This window comes from Phocoena phocoena, chromosome 10 (assembly GCF_963924675.1).
Source record: "Phocoena phocoena chromosome 10, mPhoPho1.1, whole genome shotgun sequence".
NCBI classification, from domain to species: domain Eukaryota; kingdom Metazoa; phylum Chordata; class Mammalia; order Artiodactyla; family Phocoenidae; genus Phocoena; species Phocoena phocoena.
Window position 1 is genome coordinate 54,188,268 of NC_089228.1, and position 21,864 is coordinate 54,210,131.

Here is a 21,864-nt window from a genome sequence, read left to right on the forward strand (position 1 = left end):
GCATTACACACTTCACCCACAATATCACATTCCATATTTTATCAATCTTAGGAAGAGATCTGTACTATTATTATTATCTCTTGCCTAGAGATAAGGAAACTGGGGCACTAGGAGCTGAAGATACTTGCATGATCTCACATGGCCCTCTCATGATCTACATGGCCCTCTCAGAATCTCTGTTGTTTTTAAGTTAATTAATTTATTCATTTCTTAATTTACACACACGTAAAGTTTACCCTTCAAGGTGCACAGTTCTGTGAGTTTTGACAAGTGCATAACATTATCTCCTGGCAAGGCTTTACATTAGGTTCTGAGGGATATAAAGAAAAATAAGGTGAAGACCTAGCTTTGAACAGAGTTTATAGTCCAATGGTCATGTATCCACACTACAGTATCACAGTTTCCCTTCTTTGAGTCAGAAATGCTCTTAGAAATGTGGAAGTGCTTTAATGTTGTTCTGGCAGATACTGGTTTCTTCCTTCATGGGGATGGAAACTGCCTGTGTGATCAGCCATAAGCAAAATTTCTGCTGTTTAGGGCTGTGAGCTCAGAACAATTTTAGACAAAAGCAAACTGTGTTAGGAGGGCAAATGCCTATTCTATATAGAATGTCATGTTTGGGGCAAATTACTCTAAAGTGTTTGGAAATACAAGGGAACTGTTTCTGTATTGTGAGGTAGCAACTGTTTCTTTAGTATCGGGTGAGAGATTCCATTTACTACATTTTAAGGATGTAAAGCTAACCATTACCACAAAGAACTTTTTTTAAGACTAAAAAATCACTTTCTCCTTTGGACTATATCATGTTTAGACCATAAGGAAATGTTTTCTTTCAATAGCTGTTCATTTAGCAACAACCTCCCTGTGTAACACAGAGGTTACAAATGGGAGGATATATATTTAGCTGAATTCAAAACCCATTTCTATATGTTCTGAATTGCATGTGTAAAGGAAAAGCCAATTCTTTTTTTTCTTTGATGGGAAGTTTCATTGTTATAATAGTGTTCATTTTTCCTTAATTTATAATTTCACATATATCCAAACAGCAGAAATACGTTAAACCTGTGAAAATGAAAATATCTTTCTTTAAAAAATTTTATTGGAGTATAGTTGATTTACAATGTTGTGTTTTCAGGTGTACAGCAAATTGATTCAGTTATACATACAAATATATGTATACACACACACACACACACACACCCCCCACACACACACATATATATTCTTTTTCAGATTCTTTACCCATGTAGGTTATTACAGAATATTGAGTAGAGTTCTACAGTAATAGTTACAGTTGGTTATCTATTTTATATATAGTAGTGTGTGTATGTTAATCCCAAGCTCCTAATTTATCCCTCCCCTCCATAAATTTGTTTCCCCTTTGGTAACCATAAGTTTGTTTTTGATATTTGTGAGTCTGTTTCTGTTTTGTAAATAAGTTCATTTGTATCATTTTTTTTTAGATTCTGCATGGAAGTGATATCATATGATATTTGCCTTTCTCTGTCTGACTTCAGTTAGTAAGATAATATCTGGGTCCATCCATGTTGCTACAAGTGGCACTATTTCATTCTTTTTTTGGCTGAGTCATATTCCATTGTATATATGTACCACATCTTCTTTATCCATTCCTCTGCTGATGGTCATTTAGGTTGCTTCCATGTTTTGACTATTGTAAGTAGTGCTGTTATGAACATAGGGATGCATGTATCTTTTTGAATTGGAATTTTCTCCAGATAAATGCCCAGGAGTGGGATTACTGTTCTCCATAGTGGTTGTACCAATTTACACTCTCACCAACAGTGTAGGAGGGTTCTCTTTTTCTCCACAACCTCTCCAGCATTTATTGTTAGTAGACTTTTGATGATGGCCATTCTGACTAGTGTGAGGTGATACCTCATTGTAGTTTTGATTTGCATTTCTCTGATAATTATTGATGTTGAGCATCTTTTCATATGCTTTTTTGGACATCTGTATGTCTTCTTTGGAGAAATGTCTATTTAGATCTTCTGACCATTTTTTGATTGGGTGGTTTGTTTTCTTGACATGGAACTGCATGAGGTGTTTTTATATTTTGGAAATTAATCCCTTGTAGGTCGCTTCATTTGAAAATATTTTCTTCCATTCTGTAGGATGTCTCTTCTCATGGTTTATGGTTTCCTTTGCTGTGCAAAAGTTTTTAAGTTTAATTAGGTCCCATTAGTTTGTTTTTATTTTCATTACTCTAGGAGGTGGATCAAAAAAGATATTGTTGTGATTTATGTCAAAGAGTGTTCTGCCTATGTTTTCCTCTAAGAGTTTTATAATGTCCAGCCTTACATTTAGGTCTTTGATCCATTTTGAGTTTATTTTTGTGTATTGTGTTAGAGAATGTTCTAATTTCATTATTTTACATGTAGCTGTCCAGTTTTCCCAGTACCACTTATTGAAGAGACTGTTTTTCTCCATTGTGTATTCTTGCCTTTTTTGTCATAAATTAATTGATCATAGGTCTGTGGGTTTATTTCTGGTCTTTCTATCCTGTCCATTGAGCTATATTTCTGTTTTTGCACTACTACCATGCTGTTTTGATTAATGTAGCTTTGTAGTATAGTCTGAAGTCAGGGAGCCTGATTCCCCCAGCTCAACTCTGTTTTTCTTTCTCAGGATTGCTTTGGCTATTTGGGGTCTTCTGTGTTTCCATACAAATTTTAAAATTTAGAAAAGTCAGTTCTTATGTACAGTCAGAAGAAATCAAGTTATCTGGTTCTTATGTACAGTTAGAAGAAATCAAGATAAAAATGTTCATTTAAGTTTTGGGAAGTTCTTATATGTTTGAGCTCTTTTCATGATCAGAAATTGATGGAATGCACTTATCCACTGGAGAGTATATCTTTTTTTAATTGAAGCCAAAAGGAAAATAAGAGATGAAAATCTGTGTTTAGACTGTGATCCAGTATCAGTGTTATGATGACCTTCCATTCACTGGCTCATGCAAGGACCATCATGATGCTTTAGTTATGGAGATAAATACCAGGGAAAGTAATGAACAAATAAAGGATTTACAGGCTTTCTCACATCTTATTTTCTATAACTGCAAAATTGGGCATCCAGGAATGCCTGGGGAATCTTTCCAGGGTAGCTTTTCTCCGATGATTGATTGGCCTTCAGCTTATATGCACTGGGAAAGCCCCGTTTGCTTCCTAGATTGTCACTGTGCTGGTCTGCACTTTTCTCAGAAGAAGGAAGGCCCCTGGAAAGCCCACTTAAGTTCTCTGACTGGTTTAGTCTTGCTAATTCTTCTCTTGGACTGGAATTCTTCCATTTAAATCCTGGCCGTTGCTGCTCTTCATGCCCTGAATTCTGGCCCTCACCTTGATCAGCATTGCATCTCTATCTGGGCTCAGCAAATCTGAGATGTCCCCAAACTATACAAAAAAAAAAATGACTTAAATGGGGAAAGGAGTTACATACCTTGTTATAAGTCTCAGAAAGAGTCTTGTGTTGGGTGCCAGGTACCAAGTGTGGACATTTCCTGCCAACTCTTTTCATGAGCTAGATTTTAATATCCTACTCAGAAGAACCCACCTCAAGTTTACATGGAACATGGGGCTTATTTGGAACCCAGATTATTTGGGAAGACAATATAAAACAAGCTACTTGTTGTGATGGTTCAAGAATAATTGTTCTGGAAGAAATCCACTGTGGCAACCCTGCCCACCCATCTGTGGCTCTGGTTTCATGCTCTGCTGGAGAAGAAGAGACAGGAAGAACTTTTTCATTTCCTGGCCCAATTCAGAGTTTCTGAAAGAAGCCCAGTGAACCTAATATTCATGCACTTTTTCCTTCTAAGGGGTAGATTTTATATATCGTAATGTATTTTTTTCCATTTTGACCAGGGAGTAGTACATTATGTCCAAAGCCAAATCTAGCTTATCACCTATTTATGTACAGCCTAGGAGCTACAAATGGGCTTAATATTTTTAAGAGGTTGAAAAATAATGAAAAGCAGTTAATATTTTGTGACATGTGAAAATCATATGATATTGAATATTAAATTTCATTGTTCCTAAATAAAGTCCCTGAATAGCCATGCTCATTTGTTTATATATTGTCTAGGGCTGCTTTCATGCTACAGTGGCATAGTTGAGTATTTGCAGCAGAGCTTGTATGACTTACAAAGCCTAAAATATTTACTGTCTGGCATTTTACAGAAAAAAAAAGCTTACCAAACTAGAGCTAGAGCAAATAACATTCAACATAGCAGCTGAATCAGCCCCCACTATATTGCTTTCTCAGTGTTTATTTGCTTAACCATGTATTGCAATGAGTAGCTTTGGTATGGCTATAAACTCTGTTCTGGGAAATACAAAAGGTGCCAAAGATGTATGAAGTTTAGTGTAAATATAAGGAAATTAAAAACTCTTTCAAGTGACTTTTATAGAGAGAAAAAATATTGTAGATAATTTTCTGCATTTGATACAACTAACTTTCCTTTAGGCAAAATAATCTTAGAAAAAGTTTTATTAATTACAATAAAACTCTAATTTATTCTTCAGTTTATTAGTCTGCCTGCCCACTCCATGCTCTCCCTACAAGATGTGCTAATTATTATGAGTTTAGCCTCCTACTCCTTAAAAAATCTTTGCTTCCTTAGAGATTACAGAATGAAGATTTAATTAAATTGAAATTGAGAAAACAGCTCTAAAATCTGGAGTTTGAAGAACATCAATTTAGGGGAGAATTTAGCAAAACACAAATCTTGCTGGGTTTATTAGAAGCTCTGAATGATTCTGCTATCTAGAGTCCCAGTAGAAGTGTATGTAGTCTTTGCCCCTCATATTTACTTAAAAGGATCACTTCCTTTAATTATGGGCTTATCTTCTCAGTCATGCTGGGGGTTGTGCTGCCCCATATTTTGCAGGTGAAAATGTGACTATTTCACCCTTAGAGCATCTGATGGGAAAAGTTGTATAAAGATCCTAATGTCTAGGAGATTTTGAGACATTTATCATCTCTGAACTAGACTTAGAAGAAGTGATTTAGAGTTTTCATGATTGGGTTCATGGTTTCACTGAAGTGCCATTGGAAGCAGTTCCAAGACTTAACAAGTGGGACATGTTTAGGTAAACTATGGCACAGTGGTTTAGTGAAAAACAAAAACACGATTCAAAATGGTATGGAGATTATGCCAATATGCAGAAGTAAGTATGAAAAATAACACCAACATTCATAACTAAAATTATATACACCCCCAAGGAGACAAGGGAGTTAAAACAGAGCAGCAATCCTCAAAATGTGGTCTCCAGCACCCTGCAGATCCATGAACTGGGTGTCTGCCATAAGAAAAACATGGGAACCCAGAGTTACTGTTCAGAAGCTTTTATAACAACAGCAAGTTTACTGTTGATTAAAAAAAAACCCCACTAATTTAGCTTGTACTTATTACGTCTTCCTTTTACCTTCTTACTTTCTTTTTAAAAATTTTTTTAATTAATTTTATTGAAGTATAGTTGATTTACAGTGTTTTTTAAATTTCTGCTATATAGCAAAGTGACTTAGTTATACACACACACACACACACACATATATTCTTTTCCATTATGGTTTATCACAGGATATTGAATATAGTTCCTGTGCCATACAGTAGGACCTTGTTTTTATGTCTTTTTTATTTCATTTTAATTTAGTAATTAATTTTCATTTAGTTATTCACTTTTACTGTATTTCACAAAAGTATGTAATGGACTGGAAAAAATAAACACAGAGAGTTTGAGAAACACTTTGTATATTGAAAAAAAATATGTTGTTTAACATTAAATAAGTTACACATTTTTAAGAAGAAATGTCATTTTACAGACATGACGATTTTATTTTAATAAAAGGCTCTGGTGACACCTGGTCAGTTATCTGTTAACAAATTACTGTACTTGGCCAGAATGAGAGAGTTGTTTTTTTCTTTTCCTTGGGTTTAAGCAACTTTTAAATACCAAATGCTATTTATGCAGCAGGGGTGTGGCAACAACATTCTGTTTAAATGGCTAAATCATTGCTGAAACATAATTTAAGGGGGGAAACAGCAACCCTACAGAAATGTGTCGATTAAGTTCCTGTGCAACCAAATAGAAATGTCAGGATCTTCCTCCACTTAAGATGCAGGGACCAGAGCACTGAGGCAGGAGAAAAGAATTTGATATACAATTTGGGGGAAAAACCAGCAGTAAAATAATTGAGAGCTGGAAAGCAATCTCACTCCTGCTAAATTGCTTTCCTCCTTGCGTGCTCCCTTTAGGGGCGATATTCAGATATTTACATTTGGTTTGCACATATTTTCTTTCCCTTGTGAGTATTCCATCTTGTCGGATTAGGACTGTTTCTCTGCTGTGATCAGCAAAAGAGAATATCCTAGTTGCCAAGAATTGGATTATGCCTGAAGCTTTATAAATAGGAAGTGGGTTTTTTTTTGTTTTTTTTTTAATGTGCAAAGGTGACAAGCTGGCTAGTCACGAGAACATTCTGGTCCCTAAATTGCAAAAATGTGGATTCTTTTCAAATAAGCTTTAATTTGGGTTTATGAGATTCAGAGACATGAAAAGCACATTGCAAATGTTAAAGAGTTGGTAAAATATTAACAATAACAACAACCGCTACTACTACAGTTATAATTTGTGGCAGATTTAATGAATGATGTTGGTGTTGCTTACAGCTTGCTTTCCCCATGGAGTATTTAAACAAAGGAGGTTTTCCCCTCTTGGCCAGGAGTAATTAATTACCTCTAGGAATTAAGCTTATATTCATGGGTACGAAAATAAGATGTGTGTTGTACTGCCAAACCCTTACTTAGCTAGTTCTCTGAAACACACAGATGTTTAGTCATTTCTTTATAATTTTCTAAAGTCAGTGACAAAATTTAGCTTAGAAGTTTGGTTCTGATGCCAGGTGTTCTGCCCATGGAAGCAAATTTTTATGCCTTATAAAGAGCAAGAATTTAAAGATCAAAAATATCTTTATATTAACACATCTGAGTGCCTCTTAGTTTTATCTTTCTTGCTCACATTAGGAGATGTTTTTGGTTTGCTAACAAGAAATGCAAACCTGACATTCATTTTGATAAGCGCCTCCTGTGAGCCACATTAGGAGCTGGAATCAAAATTCTGCTCTCCAAAGGTAAGGCATAAATTATCATTTGGGAAAGAAAAATAGAGGAAAAATAAATAGGAATAGATAATGCAAATTAGGTTTGAGCCAAGAACATGCCTGTTTTAAATTTAAAATTTGCTATAAGCCAGAGCGGATTAAACCCTGGTTACTACCTAGAGGAAGATGGAGATAAATACGAAGGGAATTTTTGTTTTAAAAAAAGCCTACAGAACCACAAGCTGTAAGCTTTAAAATTGATAGTCTGTGACTCTCCTGGGCAGACATTTGCCCCACATGGACCAGATCTTCCTGGCATTGATTAGCATGGGCACTGTGGGCCATGCCTTCTCATACCTACTCTCACACCTACAGGTTACATGCAAGAGCCCACTCGCTCTTGGAATTAAAAATAAATGTACCTTTGTCATGAGCCTAAGTCAGCCCACAGTTCTGCATTGTCCTGTGACTAGGAGGATTTTAAGAGCAGTAAATGACAAATGGGGGGTTAGAAGTTTAAATTACATGTGATTGTGCACACACATACACCCACACATGCACATACATACACAACACACAAACACACATGTACACACAAATGCACATACATACACATGCATGCATACACACATGCACATACACATGCATTCATACCCACATATGCGCTAGAAGCCCACCTACCTAAGGGGAGAGGATTGATCAAGTTAAAGCAAATAATCCTAGAAAAATATGTGATGCATACGTAACTTAAATATTTTAACTTAAAACACATCTATGTGCATTTTAATTTCCCCATCTTTTTTTTTTTTTTTTTTTTGCGGTACGCGGGCCTCTCACTGCTGTGGCTTCTCCTGCTGCGGAGCACAGGCTCCGGACGCGCAGGCCCAGCGGCCATGGCTCACAGGCCCAGCTGCTCCGCGGCATGTGGGATCTTCCCAGACCGGGGCATGAACCCTTGTCCCCTGCATCGGCAGGCCGACTCCCAACCACTGTGCCACCAGGGAAGCCCTATGTTCCTTTTACTGTGAGAGACGTCCAGTCCTTCGCTAGAATGACAGTGTGACTGTGCTGAGTAAGTCTTCGTTTTTGCTGTTGTAAGCACAGTAATAGTTCATGTTTTACAAGATTTAAGTTCTAAAATGAGCACATGATGAAAAAAGTATTTAGCTAAAATGACCCTTGGACATCGCTTAAGAAGGCTGTGGTTGAGTCCAACATATATCTCCAGAGGTCTGAAGCATTGATCCTCCCATAAGCTTGGAATAGATCATTTTGTTGAGAGCTGGGTGAAGTACTTTGGCTTGTGTTTAGGGAAGTATCTGACAAATCATAGAAGTGTTTCAAACCAGAGTGGTGTGGGGTGGTCACACTCTGAGAAGGGCTCCCAGGAACCAAGATTTATGCCCCTCATCTAAGGCATCTTATACCACGTTGTGCCTGGTTTTATTTAATTATGCGTTTCTCCCTTCTGGACTAGCTACGTCTCCTCTTCCTGACAGGAGAGGAGAGACACTCATTCTCTTCTCTTTGCCCATATTCACTGAGGATATGCTCAGCAACTGTGAAAGAGTTAAAATGAAAATGGAAGTGGAAAATTAGAAAAATGTGTGCACTTGGACTCTCAGGGCCCATTCTTCCCATGTTCACCAGAAATCCTTAAAATATGGACTTACTAATTTTATTACCAACTGTACGCCTCTTAATAAGTGACACAGTGGTTATATTTCCTGTTAATAAACCAGTATGTTCTATTAATAAACTAATAAACTGATAGTCTGCAAAATATAACTGCACATAGTACCTGTTTTAGTGTTTTCTTTGGTAGACTGTCAAGGCATGGCTGTTATTTTGTGTGCTTTTTATCCATTTCTGACTAATCTTCTTTATTCGAATTGCCTGAACTGGAGTATTTTTTAGTTCCAACAAATTTGGGAACGTAACACTTGACACTTTTGAGACTGTGACCCCTGAGAACAAACACCTGGTTTGATTTTAATGTGGCATCACTGCATCGTGATTTAAGTTTCTGAGCATGGGCTTGGGTGAGACTGCCTGCTTTTAAATCTCAACTCTCCCACTTACCAAATGCAGGACCTCAGGCTATTTATCTAATCTCTTTGCACCTCAGTTTCCTCATCTGGAAAGGGTATATTAATAATATCTCCCTTGTGGAGTTATTGTGAAGATTAAGTGAATTCATCTATCTAAGGCGCTTGAATCAGTACTTATATGCCATAAGTTCTCAGCAGGTTATTATTATTAATGTCAACTTTGTGTGTGTGAGAATGGCATCCACACCAGTGGCTGCCCTGTGAGTAGCCAATGACTGGGTACAATGCAATCATGATGCCTCAGTGTTCTGGTCTTTCACCGCCTCCCTCCTCTCCCATGCAGGTGGCCCCGGCCATTAAGGAGCGGATGATGAAGAAGGGGAGCCTCATGCTGGGCTACCAGCCCCACCGGGGGAAGGTCAACTTCTTCCGGCAGGTGCTGATCAGCCCTCAAGTCAGACGGGAGGACATGGATTTCCTCCTGGATGAGATAGACCTTCTGGGTAGGGACATGTAGCTATGGCTTTTGATCCCCCAGAGGCACAGGTCCTGCCCTGGAGGGTTACAGATCCAGGGCATCTGGGGCCACATAGGAGATTGCAGCCCTTCTGGTGAGAAATAGGAAACATGCCACATCCTTGCCCAGCAAAACCAAAATGCTAAGCAAGTAGTGTTAAGGACTATTTAGCTGCCTGGGTGCTACTGCTGCAATGAAGGATTTTCTCACAGATCATCCCTGGGGCAGAGCCTGGGAGAGAGTTTAGTGAGTACTACGTGGGCTCTGGATTCTAAGCTTTCATTTCTCTTGAAAGAACATCGAAATTAGTGGGTTAAAGCAGTGGTTCTTACAGTGTGATCCCTACACCAGCAGCACCTGGAAACATGTTAGAAATGCAGGTTCTCAGCCCTGTGCCAGACCTACTGAATCGGAAACTCGGGGGGTGGTCTGGGTATTCTGAATTTTAAGGAGGCTTCCACATGATTCTGAGGCAAGGTAAAATCTGAGAACCAGTAGTTTAGCACAACTTTGAATTGACTGAATAAGCACTCTTATGTGTTGCCAGCAAAAGGATATCTAATATTTCAGTGGTTCCTGAGTCGTTCTCTGAAAATGCAGCTGTGGCATCTGTAGCACAAATGTTTAGGGTCATCAGAAGTATATCAAAAGTGTTTTTTAAAAGAGAAACTATATAAGATGGTTACTTTATAAAAAGTATCTTTTATGCAGACTAAATGTTTATTCTCAAAAGTTAAAATTAGCCATAATCTATTATAAATTATTTAAATTAGAGATAAGGATAAAAGACAGACACTTCGTAGTGTAGTCCTTTTAATCAAAGCAACAGTCCTAATTCACTTCCCAGAATCTTTCGTGTCATTAATTGGGAGTAGACGTTAGGCATATATGTCTCTAATTAGGTACCTCTCTATGCTTGAGGGGCCCTTTTTTTATCTTGTTCTCTGCTTGTAGGAAAGAACCAGAATGAAGTCCAGGGTTATACAACACTCCCTTTTGCAAGCTTTGAAATGTCAGTGTAGACTATTAAGTGATTTATATTGGGCAGAGAATCTGAGAATTAGAGGTCTTTCAGGGCAGACACCTCCTCCATTTCTCCTGGGAATGGATAATTGTAATTCTATCTAATCCTGGTCCTAGATTTCTAGCAGAATTTTCTTTGACTAAGAAATAAACAGAATTCAGAGGTGTGGGTGCAGAGTTCAACAAAGTATGTGTGTATTGCATTTCTTGTTGCCTTTTTGTTTTAACGTCTTCCTAAAATGTTCTGAAATTGATGTTTGCAATAATTTGGGTTTAATGAAATAAAAAGCAACGTGAGCACACCGTGTTTGGCTTTTCTCTTCCTGTCAACCCCTTTACTGGATTGTACCAATACATTTTATTTATTTATTTTGTAAGTAACACAGTCATTTTATTTTTTTTTTATATTTTTAAGTGTTAAAATCTTTTTTTTAATTTTTATTTTATATTGGAGTAGAGTTGATTTACAATGTTGTGTTTGTTGTCAGTGTACAGCAGCTTGATTCAGTCATACATATACGTATATCTTTTCTTTTTCGTATTCTTTCCCATATAGGTTATTACAGTGTTGAGTAGAGTTCCCTGTGCTATACAGCAGGTCCTTGTTGATTATCTATTTTATATATGTTAATGTGTACATGTTAATCTCAACCTCCTAACTTATCCCTTCTACTACATTTCCCCTTTGTTAGCCTTAAGTTTGTTTTCTAAGTCTGTGAGTCTGTTTGTTTTGTAAATTAGTTCATTGGTACCAATACATTTTAGAAGTAATTTGGGCTCTGTTGGCATTTTAGTTAAATAATTGAGACAGTAGGTTGGAAGTGGTCTGTTTTTTAGTTAACACCTGGAATAAGGTGGAAAAAACAGTTAATAGCCAAGTATGGATTTGCCTCTTGTTCAGTCTTTCTTTATCTACAAGGCAGGTCATGGGAGACTCAATAGCCTGAGCTCAGCTTCTGTTGGGCCTTTTTTTGAAAGATGACAGTTCCTTGCTCAGTGGCAAAAAAAACTTGACTGCTACCAGTACTTTGAACATCCCACTGCTTTCTCCTTAAAATGTTCAGATATACCACCCCCAATCAGGTACTTGACTGAATGGTCAAGAAAAATTTTTTGATAAAAGGTTAATTGTAATTCATTCACCCTTTAAATGTATTGCTAATGGGCCTACTATGTTCCAGACTGTTATCTAAGATGTAGGGAATACCCAGTGACTGAAATAGACAAAATCTCTGCTCCTGTGAAGCTTTCTATATCCTTGGGGCTGACAATCAAGTCACTATGTAACAAGTCAGGTGGCGATGTGTATTTTGAAGACAGAGAGTAAAGGGGTGGAATATGGTAGCTGTGAGGGTGGACTTGGCTGTCGGAGAGAAGTTGGTTAGGCAGGCCCTCGCTGACAGGGGAACCTCTGCATGGAGGTCAAGGAAGTGGAGAGAGAGCCCTGTGGGTATCTGGGGAAAGGGCGTACCAGGAGGAGGGCTTGGTAAGCTAAAGGCTGAGGAGCTGCACTTGTGATCCATCCAGGGACCAACGTGGAGGTAAGTGTGGCTGGAGTGGAGGGACTGATAGGGGTGAGTGGTAGTCAGGATAGGGTGATGGAATCAGGGACGTATCTGGGAGTCAGGACACTGGACCATGTAGATGGAGACTTAGATGGAAACACACTGGAGCATCTGAACAGGGTATTGACATGATTCAGCTTATATTTTCGGAGGATCACTCTGATTGCTGTTTGGAGAATAGGGCGTGCATGGGCAAGGGTGGAGATCAAATGGGGGCAATTGCAATAGCGCAAACAAGAGACTGTGGTGGTTTATGCTAGAGGTGTAGTGAAGGAAGCGGTGAAAACGGGTCTGATCCCAGAGGCACTGAAAGGTGGAATCTTGGCTAATGGAGTAGAGTATTTAAAAAGAAATGAGAAATGAAGGATAGTTTCATTTACCTTTGGCTTGGGCAACCATAAGAAAGGAATTGCCATTACTGGGGTGAGGGCTGCAGGAAGAGTAGCTTTACCTGGTTTTGGTCTTGTAAAATGTGAGCTGTAAGTCAGCCAACCAGATATGATACAAGAAATCAGTTACGAGTCTCAACTTCCGGGGGGCCATTAGACTGAACCAATGAAGCATTGGACACCCAGACCATTAAAGTAAATGCCCCTGGGACAGGGGGAGTATGTGGAGTGCTATAGCCAAAAAGAGAAAGATAATATAGGTTTCCTGTTTCTTTAACCTGTTAGTCCTGCAGGTGCGGTGTTTCTCATGGCAAATTCTACAAGTTTGAGCCTCCTCTAATGCAGAAAACCAAGGATGATGGTGACAATAGCTAACATTTACTGAGTCCATACGACATGCCAAGGACTGTGCCAGCTAGTACATTTACATGGTCTTACACACACCTTACGAAACTCGATCAAGGTGAGAGTTTTATTATCTTCATTTTACAATCAAGGAACCTGGTACACAAATAGTGTAAGAAAATTCTCCAAGATTATCAGACTACTGAGTGGTAGACCCCAGGGTCAAATCTAAATCCACCTCACCCCAGAACCCAGGCTCTAAACTTCTTCGCTTTGCTAGTGTAGCTGTATAGAGAGAAAAGGGTCATCTTGAACTAATCCTAGCAATCTGTGTCTGACATCCCACAGTTACTTGGCAAACAGAAACATCAAGAACTAGGTTGGTCTAAGAGGACAATAATTTTACTGTCATGGCCCCTTTCTCAAACCAGAGGATAGGAATTTTCTTGTCTGCTTTTTGCCATTGAAGTTGGAGGGCAATAGCCTAGAGGGCATTTTGATTTGAAATAGTGAGAAATTTTAATAGGGACCCCAGTGGAGGTGAGAATAAATATTTTCTTAGTATTTGGCCATTGCTTTCTTAGACCTCTGTGAGCTCCATGCCGACACGGGCAAATGCTTACTTGACAACTCCACTCAGGTCCCACTCAAACTCAGCGTGCCCAAAACGGACTCAGGATTTTCTACACCCCTGTTCAAACAAGTTCCTTTGTCCATGCTTCCGTCTCAGCGAATGACATCATTATCTAGTTCAGCAAACCAGAATTTATAATTGATGCTTAATATCTCTGTCTCCATCTCTCCCCCAGTGTCCAACCTACGAGCAGACCTTGTTGGATTTACCTCCAAAACATGTCTCCAATCCATCCATTTATCCCAGCTCCATTGTCATGTCCAAATTCCAAACTCCTTTCACCTCTCCTCTGGACTATAGCTATAGCCTTCTTACTGCATCCACACATTGATTCTGGGCTTTGTCCCATCTGCTCACCAAACTGCAACCATATTAAAACACAAACTGATCCTATCTCTCACTTTCTGTTTTACAAGCTCTGCAGAAGATCTTCAGAAAAGCTGTTGGTCACGCAAAGCTAATTAAAACTTTATTAGCCCTACTGAGTATGGAGCAACACTGCCTTGAAAGAATTTCAGTGGGGTCTCAGAAGGGGGAGTTGAAAGAAGCCTATTTACAGGCTTCAGGTGTGTGCTCAGGTGGCTTAAATAGTGGGTCTTTTAAGGCAAACTGGTTGGGACACAGTCCACCATGTAATGGTGTAGGGTTGGTGGGCACAGCAAGGGGAGTGTCTTGGCACAAGTCTCCATAAATAAATTGTGTGATAAGTGAGCTGTTTCTACAGCTGAGCCCTCTTTTGTCCTGATGGGAGAGATGACTCAAGTGTTTCTCTGGATAAGCTGGTTGGCAGGAATTTCCTAAAGCAAACAGTAAAGTTACTCACTGATTTACAACATGAAGTTTCTGAGCGAAAATCTCCTGAAACAAAATTAAATCATGTTGGCGTAGGTGATCGTGGCCCTGATAGTTACGCTATACGAAAGCAGGTGATTTTAATTCCCAGGATAAAGATCAAATTCTGGAAGTGGCTGCCAAGGCACTGTGTCCTTCCAGCCCCATACAGGTTGTGTTGTGCTGTCACCCACCTCATGCGAGCTGGAAGTTGGGCTTTTTTCAGATCCCACTCCTCCTTTTTACCCCAGCTGTCAAAACCTGTGGATGTAGTCCTGCCTCTTCCTACAATGCTGTTTCCCCCTCCACCTAGCTAAACTTCTGCGTACAGTTCTGGTCCCAGCTTGATTCTTTGTTTCTTAGGGATGTTCTCTGCCTGCCTTCCAGCCACCCAAAAGGGAATCTGTCCCAATATAAGCTCTCTATAATTTTCTTAAAATATTCGTATCACTATTTGTAATTATATATCTCTATGCATTTAAAAATTAGACTATAATATCCATAGGGGGCTTAGCACATAGTAATTAATAAATAGTCGTGGCTGTGAGGAAGGTTGGCAAGTAGGTGCATTTAGTTTGCCTTTGGAGATGATAACTTCTTTATTTAGGGAACACCTGGATGCGTAAATGTAAAATAACTAACTCATGTCTTAGAAAAAGCTTTTAAATCACCTTTAATCTTTTTTTTTAATTTTTAAATTTTATTTATTTTCTAATACAGCAGGTTCTTATTAGTCATCAATTTTATACACATCAGTGTGTACATGTCAGTCCCAATTGCCCAATTCATCAGACCACCACCACCACCCCGCCGCTTTCCCCCTTTGGTGTCCATACGTTTGTTCTCTACATCTGTGTCTCTATTTCTGCCCTGTAAACCGGTTCATCTGTACCATTTTTCTAGGTTCCACATATATGCGTTAATATATGATATTTGTTTTTCTCTTTCTGACTTATTCACTCTGTATGACAGTCTCTAGATCCATCCACGTCTCTACAGATGACCCAATTTCGTTTCTTTTTATGGCTGAGTAATACTCCATTGTATATATATACCACATCTTCTTTATTCATTCGTCTGTCAATGGGCATTTAGGTTGCTTCCATGACCTGGGTATTGTAAATAGTGCTGCAGTGAACACTGGGGTGCATGTGTCTTTTTGAATTATGTTTTTCTCTTGGTATATGCCCACTAGTGGGATTGCTGGATCGTATGATAATTCTATTTTTAGTTTTTTAAGGAACCTCCATACTGTTCTCCACAGTGGCTGTATCAGTTTACATTCCCACCAACAGAAGTCACCTTTAATCTTAAAACACATGCTACAAACTGAAATGTCAAGTGTTCTGGTTAGTATATGCATCCCTGCAGGAAAAGAGAAGAGTTTCCCCCTAAAAATGAATTTAGATTGACTTATCTGAGAAAACTTTTCTTCTTGGGAGTAGCATGATTTTGATTTCTAAATATTTTCTCACAAGAGAATGTCAGGCTAAAGCCATATTCATTTTAAGAATCACAAGTTATAGATCGGTTAACATTTTATGAACACTGCCTAGGACCCACTCATATTTGACATATTCTGCAATTCTGACTGATAGCTGATAACAATGTAGAATACAAATAGCCACAAAATGTAACCCAAGTGAATAGTGAGTCCTAAACAATTTTTTTCTGTTATTTGAAGGCTCTTCTATGGGCAGGTTATGTTCTGGTGCAGACCAAGGGATGAGAAGGTTGTTACACCATAGTGGAAACACAGCTGTTCTCTCTGCAGGGGGAGGCCTTTCTGTGGTGGGCTGGGTGGGGCAGTGGGTGAGCATCGATGCTGGAGGAACTTCATTGCCTCCTCGCCTCCCTGCCCTTGGAAGAGGGCCCTACTGTCACATTGGAGAACCTGTGCTAAACCTAAAAATGTGTCTTCCAATCCTACTTAAGTCAACATGTGAGTTGAATTTTTAGTTGAATGATTATTAGGTTGTGCCATGTTTTTCTAAGGCCTCTCACATTTGGGTCTCCAGAGAGGAATTTTCTAGAGGATAAATTTTGGTATTTCTCACATCCTTGGGGCAGAACCACACACCTCAATCTGCATGGCTTCTGGAGAGGTCTTATATTCATATTAGAGGGATTTGCTGGTTTGCCAGGCAGGAGCACACACATTCCTTCGAATCTGGTGTGCAAAATGATAAGGATCTGTTTGAGATTCTCCACTTCCTGCAAGCACTGGATGCGCGTTGTAGTTGCAGTCACGTAATCAAGTCTAGGTGGGAATTTCTGCATCATGTCCCCTAACGTGAACAATCCAGGGTGAATTGCCAATCCTGGAGATTACTCATAAGCAGATTATATGACATTTGGGCCTGTTCCATCCCTCCTGGGGCTAAAGCTAAACCACTGGAAAAACACTCATGTGCCTAATCCTGTGTTATTTCTTTCTGTCTTTACCATCTCTTTAGCATATTACCTGAGCGGCACATAACCTCTGGTTTAATGCTTAGTCAACAATAAAACTGTCACCTTTGTGGCTAGGTTTTATTCATTAGCAGAAGATTTTATTTATAATATTACACTTCCCCATCAATTATTAAAAATCAGTTGCCTATATTTGCAGAGTCTATTTCTGGGCTCTTTATTATTTTATCTTATTTTATTTTTTATTTTATTGAAGTATAGTTGATTTACAATATTGTATTCTATACAGCAAAGTGACTATAGTTATATATATATGTATCTATACTTTAATATATATTTTTTCTTATGTTCTTTTCCACTACGGTTTCTAACAGGATATTGAATATAGTTCCCTGTGTTATACAGTAGGAGCTCGTCGTTCATCCATTCTATATATAATAGTTTGCATCTGCTAATCCCAAACTCCCATTCCTTCCCTCCCCTACCCCTCCTCCCCTTGGCAACCGTAAGTCTGTTCTCTATGTCTGTGCGTCTATTTCTGTTTTGTAGATAGGTTCATTTGTGTCATATTTTAGATTCCACATATAAGTGATATCATATGATATTTGTCTTTCTCTGTCTGACTCACTTCACTTAGTATGATCATCTCTAGGTCCATCCATGTTGCTGCAAATGACATTATTTCGTTCTTTTCGATGGCTCAGTAATATTCTATCGTATATATGTACCACATCTTCTTTATCCATTCATCTATTGATGGACACTTAAGTTGCTTCCATGTCTTTCCTATTTTAAATAGTTCTGCTATGAACATAGGGATGGATCTATCTTTTTGAATTATAGTTTTCTCTGGATATATGCCCAGGAGTGCAACTGCTGGATCATATGGCAACTCTTATTTTTAGTTTTTTGAGGAAACTCCATACTGTTTTCCACAGTGGCTGCACCAATTTACATTCGCATCAACAGTGTAAGAGGGTTCCCCTTTCTCCACACCTCTCTAACGTTTGTTGTTTGTAGAGATTTTAATGATGGGCATTCTGACTGGTGTGAGGTGGTACCTCACTGTAGTTTTAATTTGCAGTTCTCTAATAATTAGCGATGTTGAGCATCATTTCATGTGCCTATTGGCTAACTGTCTCCTTTGGAGAAATGTCTATTTAGGTCTTCTGCCCATTTTTCGATTGGGTTTTTTGTTTTTTTGTTGAGTTGTATGAGCTGTTTGTATATTTTGGAAATTACGCCCTTGTCGGTTGCATCATTTGCAAATATTTTCGCCCATTCCGTAGGTTGTCTTTTCATTTTGTTTATGGTTTCCCTTGCTGTGCAAAAGATTGTAAGTTTGATTAGGTCCAATCTGTTTATTTTTGTTTTTATTTCTATTGCCTTGGGAGACTGACCTAAGAAAACATTGGTACAATTGATGTCAGAGAATGTTTTGCCTATGATCTCTTCTAGGAGTTTTATGGTATCATATCTTATGTTTAGGCCTTTAAGCCATTTTGAGTTTATTTTTGTACATGGTGTGAGCATGTGTTCTAACTTAATTGATTTATATGCAGCTGTCCAACTTTCCCAGCACTACTTACTGAAGAGACTTTTTCCCATTGTTTATTCTTGACTCGTTTGTTGAAAATTAATTGACCGTAGGTGTGTGGGTTTTTTTCTGGACTCTCTATTCTGGTCCATTGATCTGTATGTGTGTTTTTGTGCCAATACCACCCTGTTTTGAATACTGTAGCTTTGTAGTATTGTCTGAAGTCTGGGAGGGTTATGCCTCCCGGTTTGTTTTTTTTTCCTCAGGATTGCTTTGGCACTTCTGGGTCTTTTATAGTTCCATATAAATTTTAGGATTATTTGTTCTAGTTCTGTGGAAAATGGAATGGGTAATTTGATAGGGATTGCATTAAGTCTGTAGATTGCTTTGGGTAGTATTGCCATTTTAACAATATTAATTCTTCCAATTCAAGAGCATGGGTTATCTTTCCATTTTTTGGAATCATCTTTAACTTCCTTTATTAATGTTTTGTAGTTCTCAGCATATAAGTCGTTCACCTCCTTGGTGAGGTTTATTTCTAAGTATTTTTTGATGCAACTTTTAAGGGATTATTTGTTTACATTCCCTTTCTGATATTTCATTGTTAGTGTAAAGAAATGCAACTGACTTCTGTAGTTAATCTTGTATCCTGTTATCTTGCTGAATTTGTTTATCAGTTCTAGTAGTTTTTGTGTGGAATCTTCAGGGTTTTCTATATGTAGTATCATGTCATTTGTGTATAATAGCACTTTTACTTCTTCCCTTCCAATTTGCATACATTTTCTTTCTTTCTCTTGTCTGACTGCTGTGGCTAGGACTTCCAATACTATGTTGAAGAGAAGTGGTGAGAGTGGGCATCCTTGTCTTGTTCCAGATTTTAGGGGGAAGGCTTTCAGCTTTTCACTGTTGAGTATTATATTGGCTGTAGGTTTGTCATAAATAGCTTTTATTATGTTGAGATATGTTCCCACTATACTCATTTTCATAAGGGTTTTTATCATGAATGAATGTTGAATTTAATCAAATGTTTTTTATGCATCTATTGAGTTGATCATGTGGTTTTTGTCCTTTCTTTATTTGATGTGGTGTATCACATCGATTGATTTGTGTATGTTGAATCATCACAGTTGTGATTTCTTCTCTTTCATTTCTGATTTTGTTTATTTGTGTCTTCTCTCTTTTCTTCTTGGTGAGCCTGGACAGAGGTTTGTCAATTTTATTTACCCTTTCAAAGAACCAGCTCTTGGTTTTATTGATTTTTTAAATTGTTTTTTTATCTGTATTTTATTTATTTCCTCTCTGGTCTTTATTATCTCCTTCCTTCTGCTGACTTTAGGTTTTGTTTGTTCTCCTTTTTCTAATTCTTTTAGGTGGTAGGTTAGGTTATTTATTTGAGATTTTTCTTGTTTCTTAAAGAAGGCCTGTATCACTATGAACTTTCCTCTAAGAACTGCTTTTGCTGCATCCCATAGATTTTGAATGGTTGTATTTTTATTGTCGTTTGCCTCAAGGTATTTTTAAATTTCTTCCTTGATTTCATTGTTGACTCATTGGTTTTTTAGTAGCATGTAGTTTAGTCTCCATGTAAATTTAAGAGTACAGAAATTATTTCAAGCATCTTTTATGACCACAGTGGCATGAAATGAGAAATCAACCACAGAAAAAGAAAAGGAGAACAAACATCTTATGACCATAGCAGAGCCCGAAAGGAAGAAGAAAGATGTTCTCTTTATGTCTGGCAAGGGCTCAACCAATGAGAGACTGTCACAACTCAGCCAATGAAAAGCCACTATTCTTCAAAATCTTAATTCCTCCAGTCGACTCTTTGTTTACTATAGCCCTTTTAACTTCTTTTCTCCCTCTTTATTTATTTTTTAATTTTTTAAAAAGTTTTATACGCTTTTTAAAGGTTACCTTCCATTTACAGTTATTATAAAATGTTGGTGGTATCCCCCATGTTGTATAATACATCACTGAGCCTATCTTTCACTCCACAGATTGTACCTCCCACTCCTCCTTCACCTCTCTTTAAAAGAGTTCTCTCCTTGCTGTGCAGGGGACTTGCATGTGACTTGCCATGGTTGCAGACTCCAAATTGCAATCTCTTGAGGATCCAAAATAAACCCATTTTTGCTGGAGAAATAAATGGCAGTCTATTTGTTTTAGGTCAACATAGTTTTATAGTGTGTCTTCAAAGTAGATAGAACTTAGTTCGCTTTCAGAATTGTTTGTGCTATCCTAGTTTCTTTGCACTTCTACGTAAATTTTAGAATTTTCTTGCTGATACCTACCAAAAGAAGTGCTAGGGTTTAGATTTAATTGTCTTGACCCTATAGATCAAATTGGAGAGAATCGATGTTTTAACAATATTGAGTCATCCAATTCATGATCACAGAATAGCACTCGATTTATTTTGGTCTTTTATATTCCTTTCATCAGTTTACTGTAGTTTTCAGCATACAGATCCTGCATACAATTTTTTAGCATTTAAACTGGTAGAGCTTTTCTCACTTTGGGGTGTGTGTGTGTCACAATTACGCTGTCTTCTGCTCCTTATCCTGTTTTTTCACTAGTCAGGCTCAATCTGTATATTTTTCAATGAATTTTATAATCTAAATCATCTTATTTTAATTAATTTTGATATCATTTCCTTTTTCTAATAAAATAGATCCATACTGTCTACTCAACACTTTGTAATTATAAAAAAAAAATTGGAAAAAACCCAGTGTCTTTGAGTAAGGTGAATGAAGAAATTGTGGTATATTCATGTGTATTTAAAGGTAAACTGAAACATTAAAAAACCAAAAGTAGTTAGGAGTGCTCCACAGACCAGAGCTAGGGGCAAGGTTTTTATACAGAAGACATGGCTCATCTTCCTCAAGAGTCCATTTTACCCAATGATTTGTGGAACATTATGTCTTTTTAAAAAATTTTATTGGAGTATAGTTGATTTACAATGTTATGTTAGTTTCAGGTATAGAGCAAAATGATTCAGTTATACATATACATACATTCATTCTTTTTTAGATTCTTTTCCATATAGGTTATTACAGAATACTGAGTAGAGTTCCCTGTGCTATACAGTAGGTCCCTGTTGGTTATCTATTTTATACATAGTAGTGTGTGTATGTTAATCCCAAGATCCTAATTTATCCCCCTTGCCATGTTTCCCCTTTGGTAACCAAAGGTTTGTTTTTGAAATCTGTGAATCTGTTTTATAATAAGTTCATTTATATCATTTTTTTCAAAATTAGATTCCACATGAGTGATATCATAGATATTTGTCTTTCTCTGTCTGACTTACATCACTTAGTATGATAATCTCTAGGTCCATCCATGTTACTGCAAATGGCATTAGTTCATTCTTTTTTATGGCTGAGTAATATTCCATTGTCTCTACGTACCAGTTCTTTATCCATTCATCTGTCGATATACATTTAGGTT

At 37.8% G+C, this 21,864-nt stretch overlaps 1 protein-coding gene across 1 annotated transcript in view; it reads left to right on the forward strand.

The window, feature by feature from the left end:
- GADL1 (glutamate decarboxylase like 1) overlaps positions 1-9,684 on the forward strand; it is a 147,491-nt gene extending 137,807 nt beyond the window's left edge. The window contains exon 14 of the mRNA XM_065885240.1: positions 9,511-9,684. Within this exon, the coding sequence (XP_065741312.1) occupies positions 9,511-9,684 (174 nt within the window). The remainder of the gene's footprint in view (positions 1-9,510) is intronic.
- The last annotated feature ends 12,180 nt before the right edge of the window (positions 9,685-21,864 follow it).